Raw genomic sequence first — 27,567 nt, forward strand, 5'->3', positions numbered from 1 at the left:
GAAAATGTTATGCTGTCTGAATCAGGAGAGAAATATGCACAGACCAAGAACCATTTATTAGTGAAAACAGTCCAAAACCATTTTAAATATGTTGGTGGATTTTAAAGTGAGAGGAAAACAGAGGATGGACGTTTTTACTGGATGAAGCATTTTTATGGATTATGGACTCATATGGCCATGAGTCAGAAGGGATGGTTTAAAACTGAAATGCCTAAATTATGGATTTGTTTATTACAAACACAGCTTTTTTGCAAGACATTGATTGATGGACTGGAGTCATGTGGATTACTCTCATTTTGACGGCACCCATTCACTGCATTATCTTTTATTAACTAGGCTTCAAACTTTAAACTGTGGATAAAGAATTTTTCAACTGTTTTTGTCCACGAGTTTAAAACAGACCGATTTAAAAAAAGACATAGACAGTTTTAAAATACTATAGGAAAGAAATGCATACTGGTTTGGTACAGCATGAGAGTGACGGTATGATCACAGAATTTGTTTTAGATAATAATCACTCAGTGCCATGATATATTTTAAAGTGCTACATTATTTCCTTCCAGCATTGACACTGAACCATGCTTCTGTATTATAAAGACATGCACTTAAAACTCTTCTGATTGATTAGTTGTATTTGCACCTTGACTTCATAAAAAAACATTTTATTAACTGCTCAGTAATCTTGAGAGAATTATTTGATTAATTATCGCCTAGGGCTTTCGACAATCATGTCTGCCACTGGATAATAAGCCCCCAATTTTTTTTTTTTTTAATTCTGTCATCATTTTCTCACCCTAATGTTATTCCAAACCCTACCCATTACTTTCTTCTGAGGAACGCAAGAGCGGCTGTTTGGCAAAACTTCACAATTGATTGTGTGAGTTTCAAGAATCAGTGGCATCACTGATGTGTAAATCAATCACAATATTACACTAAGGACCACTTTTTTGACTTTTTGAAAAGAGCAGCATGAACATTCTTCTATTAATCTCCTTTTGTGTTACACATAATAAAGAAAGTCAAATGGGTTTGTAATGACATTCAAATTTTTTCTTCACAAAGACAAAACTTTTATCATTGAGTGATTTATTCAATGCTACTGGATTAGAGCCGAGATGAGGGTCAGTGCCACTCTCTGAACTCTTCAATAGCCAAATCCTCTATGTTTTGCCCCTCTACCTTTTCTCTTTCTCTCCCTCTCTCCTCTCTTTCCCAGTGGATGATCAGATTGCAGCGCTGGCTGCTCTGGTGCGCTCTGAGCTTGAAAGTGACTACGTGCTACACATTTTTATGTCACTGTGTCACCAGCCAGAGAAACAGATTCCTGGAGTTGGCGCGCTCCTAATCCTTATTGCGATGTGCAGAAACGCATTATGCTTAATGAGTTCCTCACATTAGTCTTACAAAAAACATAGGCTATAAATAATACAGCAACACATATATCCATATTATGAACACGTTTAATAAATAAAATGCAAATGTTAGGAATGGTAAGGGCGCAACGGAATCAATATGCTTTTGGGTTCTGTGAGAAATTTCTGGTTGAGGTTAGTTTCACGCAACACCAATATCTTGTTTCATTGGCTGACTTTTTAGCTATATTTAAAACAAAACACTGACTGATTTTTATGAAATATTTCTAATGTATAGTCTAATATGTGACATTAAGCGCTTTGATTTTAACGCAAAACGCCCGAGTATCGTGCTGTTGCTATGGTTACCTCGGGCAAAAATGACTTCTGTTCTCGACTATGAAGCGCACTGTAGCTGTAACTTGTAATCTTACTTCAATAGTTACTAAAATGATGTTTGAAAGCGTATATAAAAAACGCATATACAAAAACGAGGCAAACATTTAAGACCTCCCTCAGTCTTTTGTTTTGATTTCTTTTTAGGGGTCCTAGTTAGCGGTGCCAACTCCCCCAGAACCCTTCATAATTCGCACCCTGCTTTGAGGGACATCTTGTTTGAGCACTGCGCTCCCACGCAGAGGAGCGCAAAGTCTCTTTGGTTTGGCTCACTGTCTCTCCGTGTCTGGTTGGCAGAGAGACCGGGCGTCTCTGCCTGGAAGGGGTTAGAGGGTTTGCTCGTTTCCAGTCCTGCCCATTCTCTCTCAAGGAGGAGGAACGAGAGCACCAGTGCTGCGAGAGTTTTAACACCCCCAGTCTTAAGATCGGATGCTGACACCTTCACACCAGAGAGAACCTGCTAAATATACGCACCAGTTCTCGTCTACCCGCGACAGTGAGAACGGAAATCAGTCATTTAAGGAAGTGACCCGACCGCACGCCCGCAGAAGCGTCCACAGCCCGCTGGCAACGAACCGAGGACGCGCTGTCAAGCCTCTCCAGACTTGGATTATGAAATTTTACAGCGCTGACTGACTGTGCAAGAATCTCCCTCTTTAAAGGGCTGTGAGTTTTCTTCTTCGCGTTATGGAACAGGAGACAGCGGTTCCCTGATCAGAGTGACAGGATCTCTCTCCAGCTTCTTAACTACCGTGTGGATTCAAAATTTATTAATACACGAAATCCTGAGGATACAAGAGAACAGATTTCTTTGAGGATGTACTGGCGTTTGCTCTGTGTGACCCTAACGGGATTGTCCGTGGCTCGCGCTCTAACGGGTGAGTCGGTTATTGTGGTGTCGGCACAGCACGGTTTCTCTGCGCACAGGAGAGCTCTGTTATGGTTATTACTGTCGTTTGTTATCGATGCTCACCTGTAGGGCTGCTGTTTCAGAAACAGGTAGAAACCGTATCTGATGAAGGGAGAGATGATTCGTTACGCACTACATAATTTATTCTTTAAATAAGTTCACACCAGACTGTTTCCGCACTGTAAAAAGTGAAAATGTAGCTACAGTTTGTTACAATAATGAGCTATTTGATCCGATCCTTAAAATTTTTATTTGGTGATATTAATAATGTTATTATTTGAATAAAACCAATTAATTTAGATATTACCTCATGACGAATGATTTTACAGTGTAGCTATTTCTTATTTTTGTATTTGCTTAATTTGTGTATTTGTTTTTTTTTTACCTACATGGTATTATTGTATGTTCATTTTTATTTATTAGTTAGATAATTTGTGTAAATCAAATATTACTCGATTCATGTTTTGACAGCGCTTAGACCAGAGATGCTCCGTATGTGTATGTGTGTGTTTGCGAGAGTTGGGTGTGTGTTATCAGACTAAAACACCCAGACACAGTGGCATATCTGCGCACCACGTATGCACACCCATATACAGTGACCCCTCTCTTAGTCCACGGCGTGTTGTGTTCAGCTCTGATACATTGATCGATTTTCAGGCGCGCGCTGTGTGTGACATTATGGGTGTCATGTTACTTTTGCGCAGTTTGTCACCAATTATTTGTAGGCTACTAGTATGATATGCATGTAATGTGCAGAACTATGACTGATATCTAAGTATGACACCCTGAGTTTCAGTTGTTAAAACGATAAATGTGCCACTCTGGTTTTTAGAAAGTCCCTGCGGTGGGAAAATCACAATCACCAGCTCTGGGTATGTGACCTCTCCCGGTTACCCGTCTGGATACCTAGCGAACCAGCAGTGCAGCTGGCTGATCCAGGCACCTGATCCACAGCAGAAGATCCTCATCAACTTCAACCCGCATTTTGATCTGGAAAGCCGGGAATGCAAGTAAGTCTAACCAAAATTTCTGTCCTGTGGGAAACCTGGGTGTCAGAAATGATAAATGTCACCAAAGTCCTTTCTGGAATGAGTCTGTTTGTGAGCAATTTTCTAAGCATGCATGTACAGCTTCTATTGACTTGAATGGGGAAAGGATTAGGCTATTGATTTTCTTTAGGAAAATCAATATGTTCATTCAGTCGCCTATTCTCCAGTTTATTTTCTACAACTGGTTTACGTTCTACTTATAGTGTCTCTGGTATCACAAAACATCTACCTGCTTTCCAAGTAGATCAGTATGGCGCTCAGATCTTGAGGTGTGCCACCTGTTGGTTGAAAATGAAACATTTCATATTTATGGATCTAAATTAAGGAGGAGTTGAACTAGATCTGTTTAAAAACAAACGTCCTGGGCTTTGATAATGGATCTGCATTTATCACTCAGAGGGTTGTTTTTCCCAAGGAAAAAAAAGGGGGATGGTTTTCCCAAGAGGAAATCTCAAGAATGCGAGGAGTCAAAACAGAAAAATGTGAAAGGGCGCATAGAACGCTGTTTATGGTTTCATTTTCATCAGTTTGATGAGGCTTCCAGCATCACATGAGTAATTAAGCTGATTGTTTTCTTAATGAGGAGGCTGACAGACAATGACATTAAATGAGAGTGAGGATGGAGGCAGAGCTTGTTATTGCCTTGTGGCTCATTTCAGTGGTTTAGTTAACAGCATCAGCACGCAAACACTCGCAAGGTTTTGTGAGGACTGAATCTTATAAATGAGATGGATTTGATGAGTCTCTCTCTGTCATTTTAAACAGCTCGTAAATGGGGCGTAAATCAGCAGCTGTCAGTCACACAGACCTAGCTTTACTATTGGGTTAGATTTCAGTGCCAGGGGACCAGTGAAAAGTCCCTTATGCTGAATGTCCTGCTGTGGGCCCCTGAGGGGGGCATGAAAGAGCAACAGACAGACCATGACCATCCCTTTATATCCATTTTCTCTTTCAGTCCATCTTCTTTAGTTTGTATGTGTGTGTGCATGAGGGAGATGTAAAAGAAGGGTATGTTTAGAACGGCATGCTACCGCACTAGAAGTGTGCAGTAGGTATATTATACATAAATGCAGATTTTTTTGTGTGTGACTACAGAATGAGTCACTGTATTAGATTGACCTACATCTTTTTTTTTTTTCTCCAAACGGTACAGTATACAATCAGAGCACATTGGTGTAAATATGTGTCCCACAATGCAATGCACTCAACTTCTTTTATATCCACTCAAAAATGTTCTGTATCCAGTGTGACAAATGAACCACAATGTATATCCGCCTTCTTCACTAATTATTTGATCAGGCTTCAAATGTTTAATTATTTAACTGTTCACTAACAGTTTAAAGAGTATTTACTTACCCACATGTCATTTCAAACTGTATGATTTTCTTTTGTGGAAGATGTTTTGAAGAATGTTTTAACTATTTTTGTCCACACAATCCAAGTCATTGGCATCCAAAACAACTTTGGACCACTGAATTTCATTGTTTTGACAAAAATATTGAGACATTTTTCTAAATACCTTCTTTTGGGTTGCACAGAAGAAAGTAATACAGGTTTGGAACGAAATGAGGGTGATTAAATAAAATCTCCTTAAGACATTTTACACAGAATTGAATAAATTCAAAATAACCGTATTTTATTTCAGAGATGCTTATTGGACGCTTACTGCGAATTTAAATATGTAATGAGATCACAATTAATAGGCGGTATACAGTATACGGTCCACTATATATCCACACTAAGCTTACTTGTCTCTAATTAAAAAATGACCCAAAAAAAGCAGAACGGAAAAGATAAGAATCGGAAGAGTCTTTGATGATGAGTCAGTCTGAATCATCAGTCCAAATCATTCATAACATAGACTCTGATGGTCTTCAAGCTTGGTGTTGGGTTTAAGCGGCTAATTATGTAGCATGTCAGAAATAAACCACATTTTCAATCACACCTGATGTGTTTGCTCTGAATATAAATGTACAGGATTCCAACTGCAGATGTTTATCAAGCTCATAACAGAGATCTTTGAAAAGCTTCCATGTTTCACAAGAAATACAAAAACTGCCATAGATATAAACACACATGTCTGACTGCAATTTGGACAGATATACAGATGGATAATTAGTCAAGACTATTCAAAACAACCATTCACACCCTGAGCTTGGTGCGAAACAGTAACTCAGCACTGGTGTTACTTTATTTTCTCCCAAAATTCCAAGAAGTTCCAGAACTTTCCCATCCATTCAGACACATTCACTGAGCTTAACTGTTTGATCTGTGTCCGACACAGCATGCTATGGAATGTCTGGTGTGTTTTGGACGGACTAGCATGAATGTGCGTCTCAGAACAGGAAGGTTAATCAGAAATTCACTTTAACTTGGACCAGATGCTGCTGTGTTGTTCTTGGACTGCCGTCAGTTTTTTAGCTGTGGCAAAACTTGCAGAGTTTATGGTGAACATTATTAAACGAACCCCGCGGAAAAGCCCAGGAGACCACCATGAACACGGTATTCATTCCTTCCTGTGCTTCACTGCAGAGAACAAACACATCGGACAATCTAACAGCCTTTTATTTCAACATATTATATAACAGAGCAGAGCTGGCTCCAGCTTTCAGATGCTGCGTGAGCTTCTAACTGGTGGAAACCATTCACATCTTCATTGAACTTTTAATTACAAGTTGTAATTCAGACTTGATGGTTGTGATGACAAAAATGCTAGCGGCTTCTGCTGTTAAATGTAGTTAGATAGCACACCATATTCATATTCATATTTGATATGCCATTTTATTATAGCCAATGCTACCTGGTACGCTTTCTTTATTCTTATAATGGTGAATTTAAGGAGTGCTTAATTATTTTGCTGTCATCAACAACAAAGCTGCACATGGATCAAATTTGGCGTTATGAACGTTGCCATGGAAACAAATTATATCTGAGCCCGAGGATGTGAACAGGTTGTCATCTTGTAATTATGGTAATTCCAACATGGCATGAATGCAGCAGAACATTGCTCTTAAGTTCTCATTGTAAAATCTTCAAAGGTTATCTCTGGACACAAAAGCTGAACAATAAAGCACTGTGTTAATTGAAAAGGACCAAATTGACAGGAGGACATCCATGCTGAGAAATCAAATATTTGGTTCTGTTGTAGAGTCTTGCTGTTATACTTAGCTCAACCTGCCTGATTTGTTTACAGTAGTAGTTGTGTACTCATTTTATCTAGTGTCTTAAAGGGCCAGTGTGTGTGTTTCTAGTGCATTCTTGTCTTATCAGAGGGGTCGTTGGAGATGTCGGTCCTGCAGATGCCTCTGGCCTCAGACAGTAATATAATTAGTGTGAAATCAGTCACATATGTTTCTGTGCCACAGCACACACACATAATCTATAACCTTCATATACCACGTAGAGACAGAAATGCAGTTTTCCATTTCAGTTTAGCTTGTCGTTTTATGATGTGTGTTCCAGGAGAGAAAACACGAGTAGTTTACTGCAGCATTCTTGAGGACTGATTTCTCTCAGTCCCTCTACACACACACACTTACAGAGTAGAAATAATGTTCATCATTAATGGCTTTGTTGTGAGGGAATGCTTTAATAATTCTGCACATATTAATCATTAATGACACTCTCTTTCTCTCTCTATGCCTTCTTAACAGTCCTCCGGAACACATTTGCTTTCACACACACGTTATTGAAAAAGGCAAGCATCACTATTACTATTACTCATACATGGTGATAGAGATTTGAACTGCTAACTCTTAGGTATTAAACTTTGGCGTGTAACTTTGCACTATTTATGCTATGGATATGAATGATACCATCCTGGCAAACACATACAGTAACACTCTAAAAACCCCAGCAACCACATAGTAACAAGCTAAAAAAAAACACTCAGAGCACCTTTCAACTGTATAGCATCCACCTATTTATCAGCCACAACACCCAAGTAGCAGTCACTATTCTATTGTCATGATTTTAATGGTTTAATGTTATGATCTGTTGTTATGAGTTATTGTTACCTATTATTTTCTGCCCCTACCTTTCAGGGTTTTATTGTAAAACATAATCAGACACTCACACTTTGTCATTTTCCCCTCTTTTTCATGCATTCTCGTTTCTGTAGGGATCTGCTGCAAACCTCCAGAACAGAACCATGGTTCTTGACAGTTTCATCACTAGTTTATTTTACTCTCAATAAGTTACTATATCAGCAGCTTTCACATCCCGCTGTGTGTCTTGCCCAATAGTAGGATATTTTTCAATCCAAAATCACAGACATTGTGTTTCTGAGTTTCCTTCTCTGTAGAAAGTGGATGAGTCTGTTGTAATCACTGTCTCTCTCTCACACACTTATCAGATAAAACACACTGCAGCACTGAACTCTCATTCAGTTCATTAGAAACATGGAGAAACTTACTCCAAACTTACTGCAAAACAATCTGTATTAAATTAATTAGTATTATACAGATTTCCTCTTGAAGGGATAGTTCACCCAAAAATGAAAATGTTATCATTACACTCTTTTGAACACAGAAGAAAATATTCTGAAGAATGTTGGTAACCAAACAGTTGATGGAAGCCATTGACTTTTGATAGTATGGACAAAAACACTATGGAAGTCAATGGCTACCAGCAACTTATTGGTTGCCAGAATTCTTCAAAATATATTTTTGTGCTCAACAGAAGAAAGAAACTCATACTGATTTGTAACAGCTTGAAAGTAAGTAAAAGAAGATAGGATTTTAAGTTTGGTCTGAACTATCCTTTTACGATTAGAAAAATATAAATTTATTTAACATGTTGGGACACCTTCCTCTGCTGGGATTCCTGTTATGTAGTTTATGATTCATTAAATTACCCAGATCATGAGTTTAACTCGAGTCCAGGTTGTGAGCGATCTGTCTGAACGGCAGGAAGCACGCTTTCGGCTCCCACAGAGGGTCGCGTTGTGGTGAGAGGTCAGAGATCACACTGACCATCAGTGTCTTGGGTTACAGGAGAGCAAGAGAGCACGAATGTACTCAGGGGGGTGCTGTTTGTAAAACGAGTGTCATGTCAGCAGGAAATGCCTCATGTTTCAGGTGGTTTTGTTGGAGCTGATGCTGTAGGAGTCATCAAAATGAGTCTAAATGAGTCATGCAATAGTTACTCTAAGATGAAACCGGGGGAAGATGTTTCAGAGTTTCCAGTTATACTTTCTATGCAGCATGTGTGTATATAATACATTTTAAAGGCATTTCAAAGCTATTCATAATACATTATGATATGTATTCATGGTCACATCAAGAAAAAAGTAGAAATTATATAAATAATGACATAAAAATGCATTAAAGTCTTTAAATGCATAAACATAGATAATTATGTATTATAGTGTGTGTGTGTGTGTGTGTGTGTGTGTGTGTGTGTGTGTGTGTGTGTGTGTGTGTGTGTATGTTATCAACAACTGTACTGTACTAAACAGTGTTTATGTGTTTGTGTGTAGGTATGATTTTGTACAGGTGTTTGATGGTGTGGATGAGAACGCTTTGTCTCTCGGGAGGTTCTGCGGCAAAATCGCTCCATCTCCGATTATCTCTAATGGAAACTCCTTATTCATCAAATTCACCTCCGACTATGAAAGCACTGGAGCCGGATTCAGTATCCGCTATGAAATACACCGCACAGGTATCAGAAAACACACACACATACACAAAGATCTTACATTGCGCATGCACACACACTAACACAAAATGAATGGTCACTTAATCAAAATATTGATTCTCTTTTAATGCTATTTGTATATGCAGGTTACTATATTCTTTGACATATATTGTGCATTTACATTATGACACTTGTTGTTTTACATTCTGTGCAGGTGCTGAATGTTCCAAAAACTTCACTGAGCCAAACGGAGTGATTCAAACCCCTGGTTTCCCTGATAAGTATCCGAACAACCTGGAGTGCACCTTCATCATCTTTGCACCCAAGATGGCAGAGATAGTTTTGGACTTCCAGAGCTTTGATATGGAACCGGACACAACCGCACCTGCGGGGGCCGTCTGCAGATTTGACTATCTGGAGATATGGGACGGATATCCTACAGGTATAGACAAAAAAAAAAAAAAAAAAAAAAACAGGAACTTGAGGGTGAAAAAACAGTGCTGACTTTCAGACTTCATGCTGAGAGAAGCAGGAAGTTTGTAAAGTCTTAGAACCAGAGGAAAGGCCAAAGACACACACACAAATCACAAACATTATGGCTCTTTTGGTTATTAGAAATGTTCTGCATGATGAACTTTTGAATTTGTGATTGAATTGTGCACTAAATTGTTCAAACTCATCTCTCTCTCTCTCAGTGGGGCCTCATATTGGTCGATACTGTGGTTCCAGACAGCCAGGTCGTGTGATCTCATACACCGGCGTTCTCTCTCTAAGCATCCACACAGACAACGCTATCACCAAGGAAGGCTTTTCAGCTAATTACAGCATCCGAACCAGCTCAGACCCACCTCAGCCACACCAAGGTTAGCGTGAGACTATCAATTTCACTTAAAAGCGTTAATTTTGTACATATATTTCATAATTTGTCAATGTCTTATGTTTGTCTGTCTTGTCTTAGACTATTTCTCCCACCTCTCTCTTAATGACGCTGCTTTGGTACTGTGCTTTAAAGGCTTCTCTATATAAGTGACCTCTGTAAGCGTATCCATAGTGAATTAGCTCTTGAGTTCAATATTAGACAGCAGGTGCAGGCTTGATTACTGTGATGTCACAAGAGTGAAAGAGATGTTTTTGCAACTTAGTTTCAATGGTCTTTTTAGACTGGACTGGAATTGAAGGACTGGAATTGAAAACGGCTGTTTTAGACCATGAAAGGAGCTTTGAGTTCTGGGACTGCATCTTAGTCACTGGGAAAAGCCTGTTTTGTAAAATAAGCTCATGGTTGTCTTTAGTAAGACATTCTTATTTGTATTGCATTATGGAAAAATTAGTGGATTAGTTTCTCTTTACTAAAACATTTACATTTTATATACAAATTTAAAAATATCCTGCATACAATTTTAATATTTGTTTTTAATGAACAAATTTAGTGGTTGTAATGCAAATAAGAAAAACCACATGGACCACAATAACAAGGTACAAGGGAAAAATAAAGCAAGTGGAGGAGGACCAACCTAAAGAGGACAATGTAAATGGTTATTGAAATATATATGGGTGCCAATCTCCGGAGTTATGTACAGGACGTTACCAGCAGCTACGGAAGATACATTGCCTCAAAATCCATCATGTTATCTCCGCTTGGACATTCTCGTGAGTAGCAATGTTTTTGCTAGTGTTTGGTAGCTCAGAAAGTGATATATTTGTTTGTTTGTATTGTTTTGCTTTGTTTTCCTACTTTGTAATACTATTCAGTGGTTTTGGAATTTTGTTTTATCATTTAACTCATAGCTAAGTAACATTCTTCTCTCTTTTGTTTACTTTAGTCACTCAAGAAGAAGATGTGCCAGAGCCAAGCAGCACAGGTAAAACTCATGCTTACAAACTTAAAACGAGTTGTAACTCACCAAGTTAGTTAACTAGCATATAGTGTCGTCTGAGATTTTTTTTTTTTTACAACAAACAAACTGCTTCTATCCCTGCCTAATGCTGCTAACTTCCTCGTTAAAGGTTCCTCCAGTATCCAGGTGACTCCTGAAAGAGGTGGCTCAGAATCTGAGACAAAGAAAGACCCTCCAAGCAAGATAACCTTGAACCATGTTTTGGAAAAACAGTATGAAGTTTTGACACTGGAAAAAGTCAAACTGCAATTAGAAATACAAAAACTGGAATTAGAGAAAACTAAGCTGAATTGGGAGCTAAAAAATCTTGGACGTGAACTATAGATCTCATTGTCGACTGTCCAAGACTGAATTAATCAATTCATTGTATTCAATCATTTCAAATTTTCCTGTTGACTTTACTTGTTAAGTGTTTAATCAAAAATTAATTTAACATTCATATGTTATTTGAAGAATCACATACTAGTTTTTCAGTTGTTTTTACTAATCTTCTGTATCACATTTTCTTATCTGTTGATTTGATGAATAAACCATAATTTGCATCAAGTACATATCAAAATAGTAATTCTTTCAGTTTTCTCAGTCAATAAGAAAAGGTTTTCTACAATCAGTTATCAAATAATATAACGCCCAGGGCTGCATTTCCAAAAAGCATCATAAGCCTAAATTGATCACAGAGAAAATTGGTGGCAATGGTTTCTACAATCTTTTTACACATACAATGCTTTTGGAAAACGCAGACCAGATTAATCTTCATCTTTAGACTCCACAGCTGGTTCGTCAAGCATCTGGTCTTCCTCCAGGTCTGGCAGTGCAAGATGTCAATTAAAAGGAAAATCATCTTTAGCTCACTTCAAAAAAAAAAATGTGGAAAATGTAACCAGAAGTTTACATTACAGTTAAATAGTGTTTATTACGTTGCCATGTTGTGATAACATGGCATTTTTTATAATATATTTTTTCATGGCAGGATAGAATGGTGTTCTTTTTAAAAAATCAAGTGACAAGGTTTTTAAAATTTTATGACAGCTTTCCTGATATTGAAGTGCATGTTACTTGATTTAGATGAGAATGAAAAGAGAACTGCTGTTGATATTTCTGCGCTCTCAGCTCACTCAGTCTGGTGCTTTTATTAAACCCATCTATCAAGTTTTCTGAGAATCACACACTAACTGAGACTGTTAGCAATAATGTGGCAATAATGTGCTTGATGGCACTGAAGTAACACCCACGATCCTTTGAGACCTGATCCCAGCTCAAATACACTTCACAAAGCTGTGTATGTGTGTGCTTTCAGTTCAGTGTAATAAAGTGCAGTGAGGCTGTCCGTTTATAATTCATCTTCATCGCCCTGCCACACAGGGCACGAGGGTCACACGGGTCACTACATCTGTGGCCAAACATGAAAGACTAATATTAACTTCCTGTGGTGAGAAGAGAGCAGATCTGACTCTTAGTTTCTCACACATGCACACTCACATAGACAGTCACTGATATTTACCAAAGAAATTATATTTACTAAACCCAAACCTTCTGACAGTATCAGATTCATCAAAAGCATGATTTATGAGTCTCTCAAATAGAGGAGACCACTTCAAATGTTCTCAAAAGTCCGTTCAAATTTTATGAAAGTGCCATGTGTGTGGTTTATTACTTCAAAAACATGACACTACTCACAATATATTTGTATGTATGTGTGTGTGTAGGTGAGTGTATGTCTCCTTTAGGGATGGAAAGTGGTGAGATCACAGAAGACAGGATAACTGCATCATCACAGTATAATCCCAGCTGGTCTCCACTGCGCTCCAGGCTGAACTTCCCTGAAAACGGCTGGACGCCATCAGATGATTCTGTTCGAGAGTGGATACAGGTACACACACACACACACACACATTGTTTCATCTTACCAGACAAGACACGACATACTCGGATGTGTACATAGACAAAATATTTAAAAATAACTGAAGTTATATAAAGGGGGAAAACAGTGCTTGACAGTCATGAGTGGGTGCTCGTGTTTGGCCTTAAAGAATTGACTTCACATTTAATGTGATAGTGCACCTAAAAATGATAGTACCCCCTTGCTGTTTATTTTGGGCTTTGTATTGGACAGAACACAGTATCATGAAATTATAAGACAGACAAAGATGGGATAGAACATCACAGCCAAGACTCGAACCTCAATGTCCATTACATTTGCAGACTGGATATTAAATCAAAGTCAGTATTCAGTGTTAATCAAAATGTATTATTAAATAAAAACTGAATATATATATATATATATATATATATATATATATATATATATATATATATATATATATATATATATATATATATATATATATATATATATATATATACACACACACACACACACTGCTGTTCAGAAGTTTGGCACTGGTAGAATTTTTTTATGAATTGCATTACAATTACATTACAATTAAATGAATTGCATTTAAGATAACTGTTTTCTATTTTACATATTTTAAAATGTAATTTTCATTTTCTTGATGCAAAGCTAAAGTTTCAGCATCATTACTCCAGTCTTCAGTGTCACATCATGATCCATTTCTTATCCTTATCAATGTTGAAAACAGTATTTTTGTGGAAACTGTGATGCATTCTTTTTAGATTTCTTTGCTGAACATTCAAAAGAACAGCACTTATTTGAAATAGAATCGTCTTTATTGTAACTTTTGATCCATTTAGTGCATCCTTGCTGGTTAATCATTTTGAGTAATATTTAATTTCTGACCTGGTATAAATAATAAAAATAAATTATTTAATTATATATAAATAAATAAATAAATAAATAAATAAATATTTACAAATTGTTCTTTTTTATTTAATATCGTATATCTTGATTTGATTTATTATCTAATCTGGAGACATTTATGTGATAAAAGTAAAATCTGCAATACCACTTTAGTCAGACACACTCGTGCATACACAGAAGGAAAGGGTTTTCCTGGCTCTTTGTTTCTACAAGGAATTTGATTGGCGTGTTGTCATTCTCACAGCAGTACACGCAGGAAGGGTTTCCTCTCTGAAAGAGGACATTTATGGAGCAACCATAGACAGTGCTCGTGCTGACAGTAGGCCATCGTTTCTGACATTACTGAGAAAACAGACACACATCTGGACAACACATTTCATTCTGACACAGACAGAGAAAGAGGTCATTCCTCCAAATCTGACCACAAGGTTCTAGCACAGATTTCTTTTTAGCAGCAGGAGTGAGTTGAACTAGTGAACTAGTGAAAGGTCACTGCTTTCCTCTGAGAATGAGAGTAATATTTTAACCATTAAGGATATTGGGGCATGATATTTAACAATATAATTAGGTAATAAGAAACTTAACTCCCTAAAATCTGATATGCAAATAGAAACATGTTAAAAATATATTTTTTCATGCAGAATATATTCTGGATGTGTTTTTTTTGCTACTCATCCTGTTGGCTTTATCACCAGTATAATGGTGAAAATTTCTACCCATATATTTACATAACAACACATAACTTTGTATACATATACACTTCAAAAGTTTGAGGTCAGTAAGATTTTTAAAGATCAAAAATGCTGTAAAAATAGTAATATTGTGAAATATTGTTACAATTTAAAATAACTTGTTTTAAAATAATTTATTACTGTGATGCAAAGCTGAATTTTCAGTATCAGTGTCACATGATCCTTCAGAAATCATTCCAATAAGCTGGTTTGGTGCTTTAGAAACATTTCTTATTATTTTCAATATCAATATTGAAAACAGTGCTGCATAACATTTACTAACATTTACATTTATTCAGGACTCCTTAATGAAAAGAAAGTCCCAAAGAACAGCATTTATTTAAAATTAATATCTTTTGTAGCATTACAAATTACAAATTACAAATTTTTTGATCAATTTAATGTTTAATCAAAGTACAGATCTTCATACAATCTTACTGATATAAAAATAGCACATATAATGAATACAAACTACATTTGTAGTACATTTTATAGTACATTTATGGTACATTTTAATACCTTATAGTACACTGTAATTATAAATAAAGGAAACCTAGACATTGTTTTAAATTGACATTTAACTAAAAAAAAGTAGTTGACACTGGAATGAAAATGCTGAACTGTTATGTTTGGGTAAACTATACTTTAACCTTACCACTCTGCTTGGTCTCTTTAGAATGGTAAATTGTTGTTGGAGTCATCGCCCTATTGGTGAGAAGCACAGCGAATGTGTGAAGTGAGGCAAACTATCTGGCAGGCAACGTCAAAGTGTTTAATATCCTCCATTTTCACTTCCTCTCTCAAACTATCTATCTTCCCTGTCCAAATTCTTCATAATCCTGCCTTTGAACAAGTGATCCTTGTCCTGGGGCACTTTTGAATCACACTATGTCTTGTCTTTTGGCCTCAGCCTGGAAACTATCCCAAGAAAGCAAAGCAGCATGAGGGTCAGTAGAGTAGCGTCTTCCTCTTTCCTTATGCCTCTTCCCTTTCCTGTTTAAATTCTCTATTTCTCTCTCACACCCACCAATGTCCTGTTTTCTACAAAAAGTGTCCATGTTTGTCTTTAGATTCTGGCATTTGAGGGGTTCTGCTTCTGTCCTGCCATTGTTCCCTCGTTAAAGGTTGTTAACACTTGTTGATCTTGTTAGCGGTGGCTGGCTCCAGTTGGCAGCTCGGCCGCTTCTGATACAACACAATATTGAAAAGCAATTAGCCTCATAATACCTTCCTGTTCAGTGAGAGAGAGACAGAAAGAGAAAGAGTGAGAAAGGGATGGCAGCAGTGCGGTTTTGGCGCATCTGCTCACTGAGACCTGGGTGGAAAGCAGTGGGAGAGAGATGTGAAGTTTTGTGCCAGGAATGCTTGCATCAAGCCAAACTCTCTCAATAGGCTATTTATGCACACTTCTGTTGCGTCAGTTGAGTTTAATTTATCTCACGAGTCACGCACACACTCGAGAGACAGACAATAACTGACATGCTAGATTTAATGCAGGAATTGCTCCACGACAACATGATTTGTCATTCTGACCTGGATCTTTGACCACGTTTTAGTGTTACAGTATGTGGTCATTGTTAGATCATAGATCAGACTTCTTGTAATACTTGAGGAGGGAAGAAAATGGAGATTCTCGGAACCTGAAACCATATAAGACCATGATGGATGATGCTTTGAAAATTCTGAGGGTGTGTTTAGCTTCATTGGCCAGTTATTGTTAAAAGTGATTCAGATTATGACAGAGGAGTTTGTTTATGTCAATATAGACATAAGGGGCGAAGGTTATGTTTCACACACATGGAATAAGACTAGAAATACCTCTTTGGTCATACAGTGGCTAGTATTACCTGACCTAAACTTTTTGTACTAAAATAAAATGAGATTTAATATGCCAAGTCTGATCAAATTATATAAATTTGATAACTGTTAATTTGTTCAAGTTGTAGAGCTGAAGTGATAGTTTTTCAGTGGGAACCTCACATTTATTATTGGTCCATATTGTTCTTCCAGCAGTTTATTGGCTGTAATTAAACCATATTCACATGTGTGGAATCTGACTTAACATGTTTTTCCAAAGTAGCACATGTTTCTGGATCAAAATTTGTTTGTTTGTACTAGAACACATTTCTATCACTCTGGCATAGCTTTAACCCTAAAATGCTCTCCAAAAGCAGAGGGAATCCCAGTCTTGAGCCTAAAGTCCTGGTCGGTTGGGATTTTGGCAATGTTGTTCCATGAGGAACAAGGACATTGATCCAGGAACATGTCCTACTTTGGTAAATCAAGTTAAGCTTTTAGCCCCCCGGACAAGACACTGCACTGCACTGCTGCTATGCAGTGAACACATCATAGATCATACTAACGATCTGAGAGTGAATCAGTGCAGTGCGTCTGAGGGGGATTAACTAGCAGTTACATGACAACTGCCCCAACACACACTGAAGAGTGCAGTTAAAACAACACATTACCGCACACACAAAAACACTTACCAGAGAGTAACAGCCCTTTCTTACGATCTCTCACAGGTGGACTTGGGTTTCCTGCGGTATGTGACGGCCATAGGAACACAAGGTGCCATTTCAAAGGAAACGAAGAAAGCATACTACGTCAGAACATACAAGATCAGTGTGAGCTCAAACGGAGAGGACTGGATTATGCTGAAAGACAAAACCAAACCGATGGTGAGCATTTTTTTTTTTTTTTGATTATTAATGTATTGTATTTTTATTACAAAGTGCTTGATTTTATTTGATTTTATCTTTAATTTTACACTTCTGTCAAAAGTATGGTCTCAGTCTGTCAAGACATTAATACTTTTAATTCAGAAAGGATGCATTAAATTGATCAAAAGTGAAGTAAAGAAATTATAATGTAACAAAAGATTTTTATTCCAAATAAATCTAAATTAAAATAAATAACATGGGTTCTACAAAAAATACAGCACAGCTATTTTCATTAATAATATGAGAAAATTTTCTTGAGCATCAAATCAGATGCTGAAAGTTCAGCTTTGTCATCACAGAGATAAATTACGTTTTAAAATATATTAAAACAGGAAACAGTTATTTTAAATATTAATAATGTTTCAAAATATTACTATTTTTACTGAATTTTTGACCAAACAAATGCAGCCTTCATGAGCATAGGAGACTTTGTATTCTTATATAAAGTTTATATAGTTGTGTGTATATATATATATATATATATATATATATATATATTTTTTTTTTTTTTTTTTTTTTTTTTTTTTTTTTTATTGTAACATTTTTTACATTTATCTTTTTGTTATTTGTGTAGATTATTTGACAATAATGTGTGTAAAACAGTCATGCCAATAAAACTATTTTAAAGCTGAACACTGGTAAGGAGAAACACTTGAAAAGGAGGAGGAATATGATACATGTCTCATTTCTCTTTTTCTCAGGTGTTTCATGGAAATCAAAATCCCACAGATGAGGTACGCGCCAGGCTGCCCAAACCCACCCTGACCCGTTACCTACGTATTCGACCTCTGTCCTGGGTACAAGGCATCTGCATGCGTTTCGAGGTGTACGGATGTAAAATATCAGGTATCTCATCCCACACACACACACACACACACACACACTCATAGCAGAGGATTTTTTGTAGTGAGATTCAGCCATGACATCACTAAGAAATCCCAGCAGGTGTTGCTGTGGTTTGTAGCACTGAGTCACTTTCAATTCCCCCAGATTCGCTCACTCCGTGTGTGATCATTAGAGAATGACTCCCCTCTCTGTTCACTGACACCTAATACTGACATCAAGAGATTCATCTGAATGTGTGTGTGTTTATTTTAATACATTCTCACCATTTCTGAAAGGTAGAAGTAGCTCTATGTCTTTTTCCTGTGGTTCAGAATATTGGTGCTCCTTTCATTAGAAAAGCTCATATTCTCACTCCTTCTCTCAGATGCTCCATGCTCCAGTATGCTAGGGATGGTTTCGGGTCAGATTTCGGACTCTCAGATCACAGTGTGGCCGTCGGCAGAGAGGGGCTGGCTCCCAGAGCAGGCCCGGCTCCTAACCGGCCGAACAGGCTGGGTGGCTGCTCACCAGCAGAATGTCGTAAAGAACCAGTCACTGGAGCTGGATCTTGGGGCCCAGCGGATGGTATCGGGTCTCATCCTGCAAGGAGGGAAATACAGAGATGGGAATATTTTCATCAAACGCTTCAGAGTTACACACAGCCCAAATGGAACAGACTGGAACCACATATTAGAGGAGAACAGCAACAAAGTGAAGGTATTGCATGTGTAAAAGCCTGTTCACACAAAGAATGATATCTGTAATGATAACTATAATTACATTAGGGCTCACACCAACGGATGGTAAAATTCTGTTTGTTACAATCACTCACTGTATATATGTTATCTGCCACTTTAAATGCTCAAGCTCTTCAAAGTCAAGTGGATTCTGATTGGCTGTACTTGTTTTCATCATTAATCAACTGAAAAAAAAAGTTTTGAAAGTGTTGTTAGTTTTTCTGTGTCGTTAACATTATAGCTGTGGTCTGGACTTCCCTATTCTCATGGAATTGGAATGATTAGTAAAACGCTGTAATTTATATAATTATCGTTGCAGTTAATGTTCATTGAAACCAAGGACAATAACTATAATGATAGATACACTATAAAGTTTTAGTAATAGTCCTAATTTTACATGAATAGGGAAATCCAGACAGCTGATTCAACAAAATTGTCCAGCTTATGAACAGTAAAAACACTGAGAGCCAATCAGAATTCTATGGAAGCCCGTTTCTGCCACTGAATAAAAAATAAAAAAGGTAATTGCGACTTTTTCTCTCACAATTATGACTTTTTTCTCAGAATTGTGTGATGTAAACTCACAGTTGCGAGTTAGATAGTCAGTATTGCGTGACATATAGGCACAATTGCGAGAAAAACTCAGAATTGCGAGTCTGTCTTATAGTTCTGAGGAAAAAAAGTCTGAGATAAAAAATCACAATTACCTTTTTTTATTTTTTATTCAGTGGAGGAACCAGGATTCCATAGAATCCACCTGACTTTAAAGAGATCGAGCATTTAAAGCAGCAGAAGAACATGCCTGTATCGCGTATTCAACGTCATTGTCATCTATTTGTGTGGACGCTAATAATAGTAAACGTTATGGTTATCGTTATTGTTATAGTTATCTTCATAGTTATTGTTCTTGGTGTGAATGAAATGCAGTTCTTGTTCATCTGTTTAAGCAGACAGACACAAAATGTTCTAAAGAAAGTGATATTTTTTCACATATCCAGGTGTTTATGGGTAATCAGAACCATGACACACCAGAAGTACGTACTTTTGATCCAGTGCTCATGCGTTTCCTGCGTATCTACCCTGAGCGTGGCTCTCCTGAAGGCATGGGGTTAAGGCTGGAGGTTTTAGGATGTGACCTGCAAGGTGAGTGACAGCCAAACCAACCAATCACAGAGCTTAGAGGAATCTCATCCTATTCCAAATTACCAAAATTGCTGAAATGGTGTATAATTTGTGAAAGCTTCCTTTACTGTAAATAACTTGCCTATCTAAAAATCCCTGATCTCTTTTCAGAGCCCACAACGCCTCTTCCCCTCACCACCACCATGGAAACTACGGTAGCTACCATCACCAGCGCTCCAGGGAATATTCCAACAACCACCATAATTCCAACAACAGTGGAGAATTGCGATGATGATGGCAGCTGCCGCAGCGAAGCAGTGACGGACTATGACACAACAGGTTAGACACACACACACACATGCATTCACATCATTGACATCTATGAGCTAATTATGTTGATTAAAGCATAACACTACCTCATCTCGTAAGAGAAACCTTATGGTATTTTTAGATTTTAATTAAGACATTATTTACTCACTTTATTATGCTGTTTTCATAATAGGGACTGATGCGAGGTCCCAATGACGTTTGTGATTTCAGGTTTTACTATCACTGTGGGACATTTAAGTCCCCACAAAGAAAGCAAAAACTCACATACACAAACATCCACAGAGAGACAGAATATGACCCAAAAGGTTTTAAATACAAACACCCACACAGTGAAGCACAGACCAACTACGACCCAGCAGGTTACATACAAACAATGTCTTAAACTGTGACCTATCAGATTACACAAACAAACAAATACGCATTTATCATTTCAACACACTGCAGAATGAAGACAACGGGTCTCATTCACTAATAATTGTGTGGAATATTTCGTATTTATACACACATATGCACTTCTCACAAGTATTCTAAATGAGCAGACGTATGTCCAAGGTTAGTCATTTGCATAAATCACACCTAAATCATCACCATATAAGGGCTTTCTGCATAACCTTTCTTTTCCAGCCTTTTGTCGTCTCTCTCTCTGCAAATATGACATGCTCCTTAAAACACTTTCTCACCTTTGAAAATGGCAGCAAATATCCTCAAGCAAAGCCATCCTCAAAACCATCGCAAACATATGAAACCCCTTCAAAACAAATCCACATTACAGAGCTGTCATTAGCCAGATATAGGCTACATATGTACCTCAGTTTTAGCTGTAATGCATATTTTCTTACTCTTTCACTGTATATGATTAAATGTATTTAAGATGAAATTTCATTATAAGGCCACCCAGAGTGTGTTATTTTTGCATGTGGTTTCAGTTGTTCCAGCGTTTAGTGAATGACAGAGTGACAAAACATAAACCAAATATAAACATACAGAACATGCAAATGGAATTTAACGAGTCTGTATTTCATTAACTTTGTAGCACTTTCTGCATTTTGTTTTCCTTAGAAACTGCAGTGGCAGAGCCATTTATGGAGATGGAAGCAGTACCTGGTGAGAAACTACTACACACACATAAAATAGACAATTATCTGTAGTGGCAATAACAATTTGGAGTGTTGCTGTTGTCGTAAAACAAAAGTGGTCCACCCTCAATGGGTACTCTCTTTAGTGGCTGAATATAATTCCTACAAAATCACATTACGGAAGCATACATATACCTTATTAGCCTGACAGAAATGAGGAACAAAATCCTCTCTTTGGGGTTTTCCATTTCAAAATCTCTACTGCCACCAAGGGTTGTGCTGCATAATTACATGCTATAATTATAATTAATCCAGCTGTTTAACTTTGTAAAAGCCTTATGCAAAAATTAAAATATTGCAGAGTCTTTTACTTCTGACTGTCACCTTCATGATGTCAAAATAATAACACTTTGTAATTTAATTGTGAAAATTCCTTCACAATAAAACACTTAAAACATCGACAACAGCACAGAAACAAATTGGTTGCGAAAAGTTTATGGTTTCTAAAAACTGCCTCATGCGGTTTACTTGTTTTTCTTGTTTTACACATTAACTTATAACAATAGATTTTGTTTTACAGATTTATACTTAGAAAAATTGCTAATAGCATGAGAAAAATACTGAATTCAATACTCAATACAAGATATATTTTTTGAAATCTCTGACTTTTGCTTCACAGTTAAATGTGTCTTGTTTTAAGGATGCTTAGATGTTTATGAAACAACAACACAGAAACACATTGCATGTGGAAAGCTCCTAAAAATGACCTAGATCATTAGATTTACTGGAGTCATTGGAGAATGTGATATCTAGATACAGTACTGTGCAATTGGCCACTGGTTATTGGTGATTTAGCAGATTTCGCTGCAGTATCTGTTGGCAGATACAGGCTTGCTTAATGCACTTCACTCCCCTTTGTGGTTTGAACCTACAACCTTTTGAATACATGCCAAGAGCTTTGACTAATAAGCTACCAGCAGTCCAAAAAGGATAGAGGGTGTTCAGTATCATACTGCATTGACTGTAGCTTACTTGAAAACATCTTCAGTTGGTTTGAATGGAAAGTAAATTCGGTGCGAAGTACTGTAAAGTTGATTTAACTTTGTTTGTGCTCCTGTTTAGCATATATTTGGTTTGCCTGTGACTTTGGCTGGGCTGATATCCCCTCCTACTGTGGATGGAGTCAAGATGGAGGTGAAGGAGCTGAATGGTATATAAATAACAACAGCAAACACACTGATCAAAAACTGCCTAATCTGGACCACACAGGTAAGAATAATTGACTTTTACATCAGCATAGCATGAAATATAGATTTATGAATTCCTAAATGCACTTTTATTTTAAAGTATAGGGAAGCATATGAGATAAAATGCTAAATGTTAATGCTAAAGCTCCTCGCTTCTGTTTCAGGGATGCCTCACAACTTCATTTATGCAGCTTCTAACACAAACGCGCAGGTAGAGATTGAGAGAAAGACAGAAACGGAGACAGATGAAGAACTGGCGAGAAAAGGAAGTGTGGCGAGACTGGCCAGTTTGCCGGTCACAGCCCCGGACTCAGACCTGTGCATGTCTTTCTGGTACCACTTCACTGAGAAACACACGGGAACTCTGAACATCAAGCAGAAGATAGAACGATTAGAAGTGGCTGGGAAGAAGAGAGAGGACAAAGAGCTTCTGATCCGCTCTGTGAACGGCCAGATGAAAAGCAGATGGAGGGAAGGAAGAGTTCTGATTCCCAGTGCAGACACTCCTTATCAGGTACTGATGGCCACTTTATGAGCCGCACATCCTGATTCCAACATGATACTAACTCTTTTTCTGCATGTGCATGATAGGTGATCCTGGAGGCTCAAGTGGATCCTTCAGAATCTGGTTACATCTCACTGGATGATATAAAGATACTGGATGAAGTGGATCCTGAAGAGTGCAAGGGTATGTTTGACCACGCCTCTTTATTTTAGCCCCTCCTTCTTTCTGTTTGGCCTGCCCTCCTTTTATTAGCAGATTCTCTCACCAGCTTAAAACCTTCATCAATATACATCATCAAACATCTGCACCCTTATATTAAAAATCAAATGATAATAACCACAACAGTGACCACACACTTTTTTATTGATCTTAAAGGAATAGTCTATCCAAAAATAAAAATCATTGTTCATGCTGTTCCAAACCTGTATGCATTTCTTTCTTCTGCGGAACATAAAAGAAGATATTTTGAAAGATGTTGGTAATCAGATCGAGTTTAATGAAACCCAATAGGAACCAAAGCTGTTTGGTTCCCGACATTCTTCAAAATATCTTCTTTTACGTTCCGCAAAAGGAAGAAAGTCATACAGGTTTGGAATGACATGAGGAGAATAAATGATAAAAGAATTGTAATTTTTGGGTGAACTATCGCTTTAATTCCAGATGTATTGATTTTTTCCATAGGCATTTTCTATAATAGCGTTCTTACCCTTGAACCAAACCAATCAGCTCTGAGATAAATCACACCTTTTTAACATTTGTATGTTGAAAATGTCTCTACAAGGAATATGAATGAAATTGAATGGAGTTCATCTCCTTGATTAGTGTGTGTTTGCATTTCAGACCCAGATAATACAGAAGGTGATGAAGATGAAGTTGATGAGATCGGTAAGACCCACATTTTATTGGGAAAATATTATAATAAGACCTAATTTAATTGTTAATTGCACAGCTCTGTGTACTGGGAAAAAAAATTGCAATTTGTCTTATTTTTAAGTGAAAATATTTTAAAACACACTTTAAAAAATTGGTATAGAAAATTTTACTCTGGTTTTTACTCAGACATTGGTAGTAAATTTCACAAACAATTACAAAGAAGTGGCAAGTTGCACAATTAAACATGATTTTTTTAAAAGGTAAACTGAAATAGTATTTCCCTGTACAACATACACCAATAATCTGCTTTATTAGCAACTTTAAAAAAAAAAAAAAAAAAAACATTTTTCACAATGTACATTTACTTGAGCAAAATTGTATGAGATATTAAACCTAATGGCAAAGGTTTTCTTGTTTTAAGCATAAACGTAAAAAAAAAATGGTTTTACTCATTTATATTTTAAACAAGAGAAAAAATTGCTAATGGCATTTAGGAAAAAATATTTAGTTTAATACTTAATTGAATATGTATTTTGTATTTTCCTTCTCAATTAAATGTATCATGTTTTAAGGATGATTAGATATTTAAAGGTTGCTATAATGTCCAGCATATGACTGTATTTGATCTCTTATTTAATATAACTGAGCTTGCTTATGCAGGTCTCACAATCTCTCTGTGTCTGTCTGTCTTTCTCTCTCAATAGTGAACTGTGAGGGGACTGACAACACCCTGTGGAGTTTTGGACGCGGCTCCATGCTGAAGAGTTTGGACCCCATCCTGATCACCATCATAGTGATGAGTGCTGTGGGAGTCCTGCTGGGTGCTGTGTGCGGCGTGCTGTTCTACTGCGCGTGCGCTCACACTACAAACAGGAACCTCTCTGCTCTGGAGAACTACAACTTTGAGCTGGTGGATGGAGTCAAACTAAAAAAAGAAAAACTCAGTGCACAGAAATCTTACTCAGAGGCATGAGGAATGTTGGATGAACCAAGGAAACATTTGCTGGACAATGTTGGAGGAACGTTCTTAGAACATTGTTGTCGAGACTGAGCGTTATTCTCAGGATGTGCAGGAAGAGAAACTGGCCTCTAGAGGGCACCGTGTATAGATTGTACAGCCAGATGATGATTGTCTACTGTTTTTTTTGTTCGTTTGTACATTTGTTGCTGGTGATGAGACCAAGACAAAACGATGTATCCTCTCACACAGTCGGATATTTTTTTTCGACAAGCCCCTTTTTCAGAGCTGTACACAGCTGGGTTTTCAGTGTTATTGTGCTCGTTTTTGCTTGGAGATGTGTTTGTTCAGTTGGTAACTCACTTCATTCCAATGGTGCCTTTAAATGTGTTTTTGTTGCCTTTTTACACATGGGTTGCTCCTTAGACAGTCATTTGCTCTTGAGCACAAACTTCACAGATACAGGCCAATACAGGTCAGAGGTCATACATAATAATACATCTAATATATCTCAACAGGACATGCGCATGATGTCTATCACAGTGTTAAATAGCTAGATTATTTGGTCCATCTTCACTCAATATATATTGTAAAACTACAGGTCAGAAGACATTTTGTTAGGGAAGAATTATAATATGACCCAATTTCATGATTTATTGATTTATTACACAGCTCTCTGCACTACAGAAATTGAATCAGTATTTTTGTCTTATTTTCAAGTAAAAATGTTAGGATACTTTACTTGACAAGCAAAATTGAGTAAGATATTAAGGCCGATGGCAAACAGTTTTTCTTGTTTTTAACTTAAACATCATTAAAATTTGTTTTATTCATATATTTAAAACAAGAAAAAATTGCTATAATGGCATAAAAAAAATTCTTTGAAACTTAAAACAAGTTTTAATATTTTTAAACTTTGCTTCTCAGTTAAATATATCTAGTTTTAAGAATGTTTAGATATTTTGCTGGTAACAAGACAAAAATTCTCAAGAATCAGGATTTTATTTTATTTTAAGTGCACTTGGAATTCTGCATTCAAATATTTTAGTATAATTACATCTAAACTAAAAAATGACAGTCCTATTTCAGGTTCAATACAGGTCAAATGGTCAATGTTTAAATTCATAATACATCTAATATATATCAATAGGATGTACTCATAACATCTTTCTCAATGTTAAGTAGCTAAAATGAGATTCTGTCACATTATTTGGTCCATCCTGACTCTATATATTGTAAAACAACAGCTCAGATAACATTCTTTGAGACAGTGTTTTTTTTTTTAAATGATGGAATAACTCTTTTCAGCTGCCCATGTGGCATGTCAGTAAACATGTGTTACCATGGTATCGAGTGACATCATATTTCAGAATGACATCACAATGTCTGCAGACCATCTGTGTAAACAGTGTCTTCTAGGCTGGACCCCTCCTGATCAGGAGACGCTGGGGAGACGCTCACTCTGGGAACGTCTGGGAATCGAAGCGGAGACAAAGCAAATGAAGCATCTAAGAGCGCTAATGTGGAAGCATCTCCCCGAGGAAATTCATTGTATTTGAAGGATGTGAAAGGCACAAACTGATCCGTGCTCTTAAGCATTGAGAGGACAACCTAAGAGAGACAAGACGACAAGTGCTGACAAAGACATCTGGGTCTATTTCTTTTCAGCAGCTTGAAGGAGACGCCAGAAACTTTTCTCCCATTCATATGAACCAATGTATGTCATTTTGCACTGACAATTATATTTAATAAAAGATTTAGATCGTAATAAAAGTGTTAACTACTTTAAATTGTAAGAGAAATCCAACTGTCAGTGTAACCGCTCACTTTTGTAATGCTATTTAAAATGAAATGGTATTTTTCTTAATTGTAATAGTTGTTTTTGTGTCCTGAGGAACTGAAGTAAGACTCTCACAGAAAACTCAGTTTCACTTGATGTTATAAAGTCCAGTCTGTCTGGTGGCTGTTTTGTATTCACAGTTCTGTGATGAACAGAAAAAAAGAAAAAGAAAAAAATCTGCAAATCTGACCAATGGGATTTATGAATTTCTCAACAACATTCCAAAGAGAAAAGTTAATAAAGTTTTTATAAATATTTTGTTTGAATTAATTTTCTTTTTATAGAGAAACTGTTATTTGTGTATAAACATTATTTGTTATTGTGTGTGTGTGTGTGTGTGTGTGTGTGTGTGTGTGTGTGTGTGTGTGTGTGTGTGTGTGTGTGTGTGTGTGCGTGTTTGTGTGTAACAGTTAGGTCCATATATATTTGGACACAGGCGCGGTTTTTATTATTTTAGCTGCTGACCAAAACATATTCAAGTTACAGTTATATAATAAATCAAAAAATTGGAGAAAAGGTTAAGGAATAACAGCTCTTGAACACGTACCTCCCCCTTTTTCAAGTGACCGTAAGTAATTG

At 37.0% G+C, this 27,567-nt stretch overlaps 1 protein-coding gene across 1 annotated transcript; it reads left to right on the forward strand.

The window, feature by feature from the left end:
* Nucleotides 1-1,967: 1,967 nt before the first annotated feature.
* LOC109075516 (neuropilin-1a-like) lies at nucleotides 1,968-27,243 on the forward strand. Its single transcript, XM_042718813.1, has 17 exons — nucleotides 1,968-2,626; nucleotides 3,491-3,668; nucleotides 9,187-9,368; nucleotides 9,559-9,786; nucleotides 10,040-10,207; nucleotides 12,949-13,112; nucleotides 17,278-17,433; nucleotides 18,177-18,321; nucleotides 18,686-19,017; nucleotides 20,036-20,180; nucleotides 20,331-20,498; nucleotides 21,549-21,593; nucleotides 22,688-22,834; nucleotides 22,977-23,326; nucleotides 23,404-23,500; nucleotides 24,158-24,202; nucleotides 24,895-27,243. Exons 1-17 carry the CDS (start codon nucleotides 2,566-2,568, stop codon nucleotides 25,161-25,163), a joined length of 2,880 nt encoding a protein of 959 aa, XP_042574747.1. The 5' UTR covers nucleotides 1,968-2,565; the 3' UTR covers nucleotides 25,164-27,243.
* Nucleotides 27,244-27,567: the final 324 nt, after the last annotated feature.

Source organism: Cyprinus carpio, chromosome B2 (genome assembly GCF_018340385.1).
Source record: "Cyprinus carpio isolate SPL01 chromosome B2, ASM1834038v1, whole genome shotgun sequence".
Lineage (NCBI taxonomy): Eukaryota > Metazoa > Chordata > Actinopteri > Cypriniformes > Cyprinidae > Cyprinus > Cyprinus carpio.

Bases quoted from the DNA above. Each gene is read 5' to 3' on its own strand.
- LOC109075516 (XM_042718813.1), top strand. From the start codon at position 2,566: ATGTACTGGCGTTTGCTCTGTGTGACCCTAACGGGATTGTCCGTGGCT. The intron at 2,627-3,490 runs GTGAGTCGGTTA...TCTGGTTTTTAG, and splicing joins CGTGGCTCGCGCTCTAACGG to AAAGTCCCTGCGGTGGGAAA. The intron at 10,208-12,948 runs GTTAGCGTGAGA...GTGTGTGTGTAG, and splicing joins CCCACCTCAGCCACACCAAG to GTGAGTGTATGTCTCCTTTA.